Source organism: Rhinolophus sinicus, linkage group LG03 (genome assembly GCF_036562045.2).
Source record: "Rhinolophus sinicus isolate RSC01 linkage group LG03, ASM3656204v1, whole genome shotgun sequence".
Lineage (NCBI taxonomy): Eukaryota > Metazoa > Chordata > Mammalia > Chiroptera > Rhinolophidae > Rhinolophus > Rhinolophus sinicus.
Window position 1 is genome coordinate 100,357,210 of NC_133753.1, and position 10,823 is coordinate 100,368,032.

At 48.5% G+C, this 10,823-nt stretch overlaps 1 protein-coding gene across 4 annotated transcripts; it reads left to right on the forward strand.

Annotated features, from left to right (window-relative positions):
- Positions 1 to 5,206: 5,206 nt before the first annotated feature.
- Positions 5,207 to 10,298, forward strand: TRIM56 (tripartite motif containing 56). Of its 4 annotated transcripts, none has more exons than XM_019752802.2 (3): positions 5,259 to 5,351; positions 6,242 to 6,318; positions 6,429 to 10,298. In XM_019752802.2, the coding sequence occupies exon 3, from the start codon at positions 6,430 to 6,432 to the stop codon at positions 8,719 to 8,721; it is 2,292 nt and encodes a 763-aa protein (XP_019608361.2). In that variant the 5' UTR covers positions 5,259 to 5,351; positions 6,242 to 6,318; position 6,429; the 3' UTR covers positions 8,722 to 10,298. The 4 variants fall into 4 exon arrangements, with proteins under 4 accessions (XP_019608364.2, XP_019608363.2, XP_019608361.2 ...); XM_019752803.2 differs by having other exon boundaries at positions 5,265 to 5,336; positions 6,429 to 10,076; XM_019752805.2 differs by lacking the exon at positions 6,242 to 6,318 and having other exon boundaries at positions 5,207 to 5,336; positions 6,429 to 8,758.
- The last annotated feature ends 525 nt before the right edge of the window (positions 10,299 to 10,823 follow it).

Here is a 10,823-nt window from a genome sequence, read left to right on the forward strand (position 1 = left end):
TAGGAAGTCCAGAAATAAACACTTTACAATGGTCAATTGCTTTAAAAAAAATTATTTTACTTTAAGTGTGTTTTTCCAGCACCCATCAGCTCCAAGTCAAGTAGTTGTTTCAATCTAGTTGTGGAGGGTGCAGCTCACAGTGGCCCATGTGGGGATTGAACTGGCAACCTTGTTGTTAAGAGCACTGTGCTCTAACCAACTGAGCTAACCACCTGCCCCTATGGTCAATTGCTTTTTGAAGAAGGTGCTAAAAAAAATTCAGAGGAAAAGATGATTTCAAAAAAAAAAAAAAAAAAAAAAATAGTAGTGAAACAATGAGACACCCATATGCAAACAAACATTACCTCAAAATATATACAAAAATTAACTCAAAATGGATCAAAGACCTAAATGTAAGTGTTAAAGCTATAAAACTTCTAGAAGAAGACATAGGAGAAAATCATTGTAATGTTGAGTTGGGCAAAGATTTCTTAGACACGACACTGAAGCATAAACCATTAAAAAAAATTGATAGGGCCGGCCCGGTGGCTCAGGCAGTTGGAGCTCCGTGCTCCTAACTCCGAAGGCTGCCGGTTTGATTCCCACATGGGCCAGTGGGCTCTCAACCACGAGGATGCCGGTTCAACTCCTCGAGTCCTGCAAGGGATGGTGGGCTCCGCCCCCTGCAATTAGCAACGGCAACTGGACTTGGAGCTGAGCAGCGCTCTCCACAACTAAGACTGAAAGGACAACAACTTGACTTGGGAAAAAAAAAAGGCCTGGAAGTACACACTGTTCCCCAATAAAGTCCTGTTTCCCTTCCCCAATAAAATCTTTTTAAAAAAAAGATAGATTGGATTCATCAAAATTAAAAACTTTTGCCCTGACAAAAGCATCGTTTACAGGATAAAAATATAAGGTACAGACTCGGAGAACATATTTGCAAATCATAAATCTGACAAATGACTTGTATCCAGAATATATGAAGAACTCTTGAAACACAACATTAATAATAACAAAAAAAATCCAATAAAAAAACTGGCAAAAGAACAGGCACTTCACCAGAGGGGCTATATGAATATGGCATGTGAAAATCAACATTATTAACCATTAAGAAAAAGCAAACTAAAGCCATGATGAGCTATCACACCTATTAGAACAACTGAAATAAAAAAAATCTGACAATACTAAATGCTGATGGTGATGTGGAGAAAATGGATCTTTCATACATTCCTGGTGGGAAGGTAAAATGGTACAGCCACTCTGGAAAATAGTTTGACAGTTTCATGTAAAAATAAACATATACAACTGAGCAATCAAGCTTCTGAGCATTTATCCCAGAACTTAACGTTCACACAAAAACCTGTATATGAATGTTCTTAGTAACTTTATTTATAATGAAAAACAAAACAATCTGAATGTCTTCCAATGGGAGAATGGAAAAAGTGTGGTACACTTATGGAATATTACTCGACAATGAAAAGGAACTATTGATGTATATGCAACACCTTGAATGGATCTCGAGGACACTGAGTGAAAAAAGCCAATCTCCAAAGATTTCATACTTTACGATTCGATTTATATAACATTCTTAAAATGACAAAAGTATAGAGATGGAGAACAGATCTGTGGCCACCAGGGGTTAGGGATGTGGGAAAGAAGTTTCTTTGTTCAGTATCTTGACTATAGTGGTAGTTACATCTATATTTGTGATAAAATTGCATAGAACTACATAGAACACACACACCTGAGTGCATGTAAAAACCGGCGAAATGTGAATAAGATCTATAGTATAGTTAACAATATCATTTCAATGTCAATTTCCTTACTTTTATATTGTACTACATATGATTGTGTTTGTTATTACTTGACTGTATACGTTTGTCAAAACTCGAACTATAGACTTAAATTGGTGATTTTTATTATATGTTACACCTCAGAGAGCTAATTTTAAAATGCAAAACAATAAATACCACCTGACCTAAAAAGAGAGAAAAAGAGGGAGGGAGAGAAAAAGGAAGGGAGGGAGGAAGGAAGGCAAAGCAATTTGGAAGTAACAGAAACTATACAAGGCGAAGAAAACTAAAATCACACACACAATATTCATATCCTCAGAGAGATAGGAGAAGGTATTGATTCCACGCAGTACAAATAGGGTGCAAAGAAAAAAAGGAACCCGTGAATTAGAATCATGACAGCAGATCTGAAAACACAATGGAAGGGTTGGAAAGTTTAAGTTGAAGAAATCTCCCAGAAAGTAGTACAAAAAGAGAAAAATGGAAAATAACAGAAAGATAAAATGAGAGGACTCATTTAAGAGATACATTCGAATGATTGAAGTTCCAGAGGAGGAAACAGAAAACAGAGAGGAGAGGATGAACAAAATACTTCAGGAAAATGTCCTAGACCCGAAGGGAAACTGTGTTTCCAGAGTGAGAGAGCCCACTAAATGCCCAGCACACTGTACTCACTGTGAAATTTTCGGAACTTTGGGGACAAAGAGAAGATTATAAAAGTTTCCCCAAAGTACTGGCTCCTGAGAGGTCATTGTAAAGTTTAGGAATTTTGTAGCTGGTTAAATCACTGGAAGCATGAAATCAGCCTTGGTGAAAATATTTACCCTATTTACATCATGGAAACTGGTAAGCAGGGAAGCTGGCTTACCGGCACATTGCTAAATAGTTAAGTAAGTTATGGTATATGCCCTTAAATGCAGCCATTAACAATAATAACTATGAAGAATATGTAGAAACATAGAAAATGTTGACACAACATTAACTTAGTAAGTAGACAAAAAGTATATGCACATTATAAATACAATTATGTAAAATATATTTCATATGGACAGAGAACACAGGAAATGCACACAGAAAAAATAGTTATTTTGTAACAATTACCTATAGAATGAAGTCCAAACTTGCCTAATGAAAATCCTATAATGGCTCCTCATTATCTTAAGGCCTTATAGGATTCTAAACAGGAAATTTTAGTTTGTTTTGCCTGTCCAACTCCCATTTTCTGCCACTACCCTCCACCCACCTGCATTCCAGTACTATCAAACCAACCACCTTCCCTGGAGTCATCTTGAAGTGCCCCCAGCATCCATCCAGCAACTACCTCCACCCCCACCCCCAACTCCTCCTCCCTGTATGTGTCTCCAAGGCAACACATCAGTTGGCTGTAGTTGACTTATCACTTTGTTTAGGAGCCTGTTCTCAGGGTAGAGAAAATATCCTGGGGCCTGGCCACATACTGTAGCCCTTTAAGCAATTGTTCAATGTTAGGGGAAATGGGACTGGACAGCTATTGTAATGCCCCCTCTTTCAGGAAGCCTTCCTGATTCCCACTCCACCACCACCATTCCAGAAGAAATCAAACTCTCCCTCTTCTGTGTTATCATAGCACTTTATGTGGCCTCAAGTGACTGACTTTTTCTCTCTGTAACCCAGTTTCCACACCTGTAAAATGAAGACAATAATGATACCTATCTCACCAGTTTATTGTGAGGATTAAATCAGGTTATGTTTACAACATCCATGTCAAGCTCATGTAAATATCCAATAAAAGAAAGCCATTGTGATGATTATTTTGACATCTTAATATGACATTTGTCTTACTTTCTTACTCGTATATTGCACCATAGATTGTAAACTCCTGGTGGGCAAGGAACATATCTTGTTTAACTTTGTATATTGCACAGTACATGACACGCTATCTCACCACAGTAGGCATTCAACAAATCATTCTTGAATGTGCACGACAAGCACACACAGAAGCCATACGCATACACTTAGGGGCAAATGTGCACCGGTGTGTTTTTCTGTCCTCGTCTTGGCTGAACATCTGATCTGTAGCATTCAAGAGCCCTGACCACCTCCTCCTTCCACAAGTGTAGCATTCTCCAGCTATGACTTCTGTGACCTCTCCCTTGGATTTCCACCTACCCTTCTGGCAACTATTTCTCAGCCTCCTTCCTGTCCCAGCCCCTCCCTGACTTGCCCTTAAATGTCTGTGATCCCCATAGTGCCATCTCAGCCCTGCTCTTCTTGCTTTGGACACTGTTGAGCGACCTCATCAAAACCACAGATACATTGGAAATGTATGGAAAAGTCACAAGCCTGGGTATCGCCAGCCTCGTCTTCCCTCCTGATTGCCAGACCTGTAAAACCTGAGTGGCGTCCTGCCCTCCTTTCTTCACCTTCCCCCCAGGGCCAGTCACAAGTCCCATGGCTTCTTTTGCCTTCAGCAATAGCTCACATGTGTGGCTTCATCTCTGTCCTTATTGCCATTGGGTCAGCTCAGATGCCCAACCTCCACTTTTCTCCTGGACCCTCTATTCTCTCAGCTGCTGCCAGAGTGAGCTCTCTTCAGTTCAGTTTTCTGCTGAAATCTCATTACTGTGGAATAAGGGAAGTGTATATGGATAAATACATGATGAATCAACTATAGTAAAATGTTAACTGCAGAATAGAAATGGTGGGTATATAAGTGTTCGTTGCAATTCTTTCAACTTCTTTGTGCTTCAAAATTTTCGTAAGATATTGAGGAAAATATGCTTTAGTGATTTCTTTTGGCTTTGCGGATAAAACTCAGACTCCTACGTTCAGGCCCTTTGTGATCTGGCAGTGCTGCCTCGCTCTGTAACTCCATCTGCTACCACTCACATGTCCCCTTCCCATAAACCATCCTAAGTTACTTGGAGCCACTTGGGAAACTTGTGGTATTTCATTCCTCTGTGTCCACGTATTTGCTATTCCTGATTTCCAGAACACTCTTCCCTGCGTTCCTCTCCAAGGACTCCCAAACCCCTGTTCACTCTTCAAATTCATCTCAAGTGACACCTCCTCCAGGAAGCCTTTGCTAACCCCCTCAGATGGAGACCCCTTATTTGGTTCCCACGGCCTCTCCTGTAGGTCAGCAGAGACTAGGGCATCAAGGGCCTCACCTAGGACTGGATCTGCAGATAAACTGCAGCCCTGGAAACCAGGCCTCAGGACTGGGCTCTGAAGCACAGACGATCTCTAATTTCTTCACTCAGAGACACATCCTCATGGGCAGTTCCCTGTGATTGAAACAAACACACTTAAGTGACTGAGCAAGTCCTGAGGCTAAACCTGACAGGCGACCGTGGAGCCTGCCGGAGGGGGCTGTGCTCTGCTGCGGATGGGGGCCCCCCCAGGAAGAGGTTCAGGCAGGGGTGGGGAAGAAGGCGGGGCCTGAGGCCGTGCTAGTCGGTGTCCCGGAGCTGGGACGGAAGTCGCACAAGTACAATTAGTTTCAGTTTTGTTTCTCTTTCAGGCACTGGGGAACAGCGGCGTTCAGGCCTCGGACCCCCACTCCTGGTCTTGGAGCCCAAGGTCAGCTCAGTCCAGGTAGGGAGGGGGCCAGGGAGGGCAGCTGAAAGAAGAGCTGAACTGGAGGGAGTGGGGGGAAGGGAGAGACAGCGGGAGGAAGAGGAAGGGAGGGGAGAGGCCGGGAGAGAGACCCGGAAGGCAGGAGGAGAGGGGAGGCTGGGCAGGAGCACCCGCCACTTCACCCCCCAGGGCCAGAGGCTTCCCTGGGAAAGACCCCCTCCCACTCTCTGAGCTATTCTGTCAGCCCCCACTTTCCGGAAGTTTGGGAGAAATTCCCTAAGTCCCTTTATCAAGTATTTCACAGCCACTCTGCTGGGAGCTAAGGGGATTCTCAGGTGAACGTCACAGAACTCAGACGTTTCATAGGTTTCTAGTTAGGAGAGTAGGGTGCTTCTTGTAGCAGGAAAGGCTGAAAGAAAAGGCCTCTAGAAGTTGAGGCAAAGGCTACAGTGACCCCACGGTTGAGCCTCAGGGAAGGAAAGGGCAGGGCAGCTACTTGGCCTCAGCCTTCCTGTTGCCTGTTCCAGAATCCATTTCAGTAATGTCAGGGCAGGAAGTGGGACCCCCACTACCCGTGATGCTACTCCCAGGGTCTAGAAAAAGACAGGTGTATGTGCCAGGGGAACTGGGGCCCCTTATGCTGCCCCAGCTGCCAGGAGTCAAGGCAGTTCTGCTCACCTGGACCCGCTGCTGTGTCCCCCCACCCCAGCACCGTAGCCCCAGCAGGACCCCCAGGACCTATTCACACAGGGGCTCAGACCATACTTGCCACAGTCTGTCAACTGAGAGCATAAATCATTACACTATGAGCACTCTGAGGCCGGGGGCTTCTTGGTCTTGTCATTTCTTGAATCTTTTGACACATGCAAACAGCACTGACTTTTTCACATTTGCTGAATGTACCCAAGGAGGAGGGCGGCTTGCTAGCTCAAGAGCCAGTAGCCAGAGTCCCCAGAAGACCAGAAGAAAATTCCTGGCCACTCAGGTGAGACTCCAGACCTTGAGGGGCTTGAGGACAGGGGGAGAGGCAGGAGGGCAGGCTGGAGGCATTGTGTAAACGCCCTCTGCCCTCTGACCCTGACCTCTCCCTTGCAGCATGGTGTCCCAGGCATCCTCACCCTCCCTGCTGGAGGCGCTGAGCAGCGACTTCCTGGCTTGCAAAATCTGCCTGGAACAGCTTCGGGCGCCCAAAACCTTGCCCTGCCTGCACACCTACTGCCAGGACTGTCTGGCCCAGCTGGCTGAGGATGGCCACCTCCGATGCCCTGAGTGCCGAGAGACCGTGCCTGTGCCGCCAGCAGGCGTGGCTGCCTTCAAGACCAACTTCTTTGTCAACGGGCTCCTGGATTTGGTGAGGGCCCGGGCCGGTGGAGACCTTCGTGCAGGCAAGCCAGCCTGTGCCCTGTGCCCCCTGATGGGGGGCACCAGTGCTGGGGGGCCAGCCACAGCCAGGTGCCTGGACTGTGCCGATGACTTGTGCCAGGCCTGTGCCGATGGGCACCGCTGCACCCGGCAGACTCACACCCACCGAGTGGTGGACCTGGTGGGCTACAGGGCAGGGTGGTATGATGAGGAGGCCCGGGAGCGCCAGGCAGCCCAGTGTCCTCAGCACCCAGGCGAGGCCTTGCGCTTCCTTTGCCAGCCCTGCTCCCAGCTGTTGTGCCGAGAGTGCCGTTTGGACCCCCACCTGGACCACCCCTGCATGCCCCTGGCTGAAGCGGTGCGTGCCCGGAGGCCAGGCCTTGAGGAGCTACTGGCAGGTGTGGATAAGAACCTGGCTGAGTTGGAGGCCGCCCGGATGGTGGAAAAGGAAGCCTTGGCCCAGCTGCGGGAGCAGGCTGCCAGGGTGGGGACTCAAGTGGAGGAAGCCGCCGAGGGGGTCCTCCGGGCCCTCCTGGCCCAGAAGAAGGAGGTGCTGGGGCAGCTACGGGCCCATGTGGAGGCTGCTGAGGAGGCTGCTCGGGAAAGACTGGGGGAGCTAGAGAGCCGGGAGCAGGTGGCCAGGGCGGCGGCTGCCTTTGCCCGTCGGGTGCTCAGCTTGGGTCGTGAAGCTGAGATACTGTCGCTGGAGGGGGCCATTGCCCAGAGGCTCCGGCAGCTGCAGGATTGTCCCTGGATGCCTGGACCAGCCCCCTGTCTGCTGCCCCAGCTGGAGCTTTATCCTGGACTCCTGGATAAGAACTGCCACCTGCTGTGGCTCTCCTTTGAGAAGCAGCAGCCCCAGAAGGACAGTGGGAAAGACGGAGCTGGAAGCCAGGGAGGTGAGGAAACTGAGAACCAGAGAGAGGATGAAGTCAAAACAGAGAGACAAAGTAGAGTCCAGCCCCAGAGTAAAGGTGGAGCCCAGACTCTAAAGGAGGACAGAGCCCAGGCGCCCCAGGAAGATGGAGCCCAGACCCCAAAGTTGGAGAGAGCGCAGACCCCGAAAGAGGACAGAGCCCAGACGCCCCAGGAGGATGTAGAAGCCCAGACCCAAAGGGGCAGCAGATCCAACAAGAAAAGAAAGTTCAAAGGCAGGTTCAAGTCAGTTTCCCGGGAGCCCAGCCCAGCACCTGGGCCAAACTTGGAGGGCTCCGGCCTCCTCCCCAGGCCCATATTTTCCTGCAGCTTCCCCACACGGATGCCTGGAGACAAGCGGTCTCCCCGGATCACTGGGCTCTGTCCCTTTGGTCCCCGGGAGATCCTGGTGGCAGATGAGCAGAACAGGGCTCTGAAGCGCTTCTCCCTCAATGGTGACTACAAGGGCACAGTGCCAGTCCCTGAGGGCTGCTCCCCATGTAGTGTGGCTGCCCTGCAGGGCGCAGTGGCCTTCTCGGCTGGTGCGCGTCTCTATCTCATTAGCCCCGATGGTGAGGTGCAGTGGCGCCGGGCCCTGAGCCTCTCCCAGGCCAGCCACGCCGTGGCTGCCATGCCAAGCGGGGACCGGGTGGCTGTCAGTGTGTCAGGCCATGTGGAGGTGTACAACATGGAAGGCAGCCTGGCTACCAGGTTTATCCCTGGGGGCAAGGCCAACCGGGGCCTGCGGGCACTGGTGTTCCTGACCACTAGCCCTCAGGGCAACTTTGTGGGGTCCGATTGGCAGCAGAATAGCGTGGTGGTCTGTGATGGGCTGGGTCAGGTGATTGGGGAGTACGGGGGGCCAGGCCTGCACGGCTGCCAGCCAGGCTCCGTGTCTGTGGATAAGAAGGGCTACATCTTTCTGACCCTTCGCGAGGTCAACAAGGTGGTGATCTTGGACCCGAAGGGGTCACTGCTCGGAGACTTCCTGACAGCCTATCATGGCCTGGAAAAGCCCCGTGTGACCACCATAGTGGATGGCAGATACCTCGTCGTGTCCCTCAGTAACGGGACCATCCACATTTTTCGGATCCGCTCTCCTGACAGTTAAAGGGCTGGGACGGGTGGAATTGGGTGGGATTGGGGAGGGAGTAGGTTGGGAGGAGGGAGGCAGGGCTGACATGGGATGTGGTGGCCTAGAGCATTTTTCCAGAGGGCAAGTGTTGGCAACCTGCCAGAGCGAAGTGCCATACTGCCAACCCCTCTTTGGGTGTGCAGGGATAGGGACCGAGGGTGGTGGCATAACCACAGCTCCCAGCAGAGGAGGAGGTTTGGTAACATGCTGGGAGTTAACCATGCCTTTTGTTTTTGTGGGTGATTGCCCCCCCACCCGCCTCTGCCACTGTCGTTATAGTTACGTTTCTGAGATTTATAAGCTTGTCCTGATTGCGTTCTTCAAAACTACTCCTGGTGGAGAAGCCCCGTGAGAGTCTTAGGGAGGTGGGCAGAAGTCCTCTGAGCCCCGAAGGGCTCAGGGTATGTCAGCACATGCCTTCTGGAAGATCTGAGAACCGGCTCCCCTCAGACTGGAACAGGGACATGCCAGGTCAGAAGAGGCCTGGGATTTTGAAACGGTAATTAATGGCATCTTCCACCAGCTGCAGCCAGGAATAGAGGCTTCTCTGATACTGGTGTCCCCCAGTGCAGTACGCGATGGGCAGCATAGGGGACCAAGCACAGATGCCAGCTGAGGCCAAAAGATGTTTACCTCAAAGTCCACGAAGAGAATGTGCTGCTAGAACACTGAACCTGGTAGGGTCGGGGTCTAACACACAGGGTTCTGAGGGTGAAAGAGGGGGGCCCCTGGGTCTCCCTGCCACCGTCAAGCCACGACCTATGTAGGATGTAAAATCTCTTCTGTGTTGATATCTTTACATTTCCTGGAGACTATTTTTAGTTTCCCCTTAGTTTTGCAGCAAACTTCCTTTTGAGAATTTTGGCCTTCATTTGGCTGAACTAAGGAGTGAAGAAATTTTTCCTTCGGTAGGCCACTACTACTGGGAAAAACAAGCTGACCCGGGAGGCCAGGTGTGGGATTGGTGAGACAAACCAGCCAGGAAACTTGAAAGTTGGTACTGGGGCCGGGATGGTGGAGGAGTGAAAACCAGAGGGAAGGATCTAGTCGGAGGTGAGCCACAACCACCGGTCCTTTGTGCAGGCCATGGCAGCGGTGGAACTGAGGTGGACATGTTTAGTTAGGGGCTGTCAAGAGATGACCTGAGGGAATCTTAATTAGGGATCGTGGACAATGGAGCGTTCTTGGGAACCAGAAGGATTTTGGACAAGTCTAGATGGAAAGCATAGGGTGGGAAAAAGAAAATCGTTTTCTGGGGAGGTTATTGCTTGTTTATTGAAGTGATAGGGGAAATCATCAATGTCAAGTGGACAAATACAATTATATAAAAATTTGAAAAGAATACATAGCAAAGATCTTCCTTTTAAGGAAGATTAAAAGAAAACCAGTAAGATGAGAAAACTACATACGTAGAATTGGTCTGAGTAAGAGCTGAGTCTCCACATATGCGGTGACCAAGAGATCTTACTTGGTCAAAGGACCAAATAGGCTGTGTGCCCAGGAGGGAATGCACACAGGCCAGGACTAGTAAACAAAAAGATTAAAAAAAAAAATCGTCAACCACTTGCATGTGTCAAAAATACATTTTAAAAATATGTTGTGGAGAAATAGCCTCCTGGTGTTATAAAATGATGCTTCCTGGACAGCAATTTGGTAATACTTGATAAGAGCCAAAAAAAAAAGTGACCATAAGGCTCAGTTAGTCACTTTGGGGAATACATCCTGGAAAACAAGAAAAACAGTATTTGCACAGACATATTTGTGGCCACCCTATAAATTAGTCATTGACTGGAAGCTGCTTGGCTGTGGGGGGACAGCTAGGTAGATTGTTGTCTATTAGGACAATGAGCTACTGCCTTCATGTGTGGCAACCATGAAAACTACAAGATTATGATGTTACGCAATCATAAGCAAAAGAAAGATAATTTGGAATTATGATCACATAATGATAGCAACAAGGTGAAAGTATGTCTGAATCATTACCGAGTGGAAATAGGTTCAAAATGTGTAAATAGTCAGTGATTTGGGAGATTGGGTTCTTTTTGAGATATTTTGTGCTGTTATTCACATATGACATT

Excerpts from the sequence above, each read along its gene's own strand:
- TRIM56 (XM_019752805.2), top strand. The coding sequence starts at position 6,430 with ATGGTGTCCCAGGCATCCTCACCCTCCCTGCTGGAGGCGCTGAGCAGC.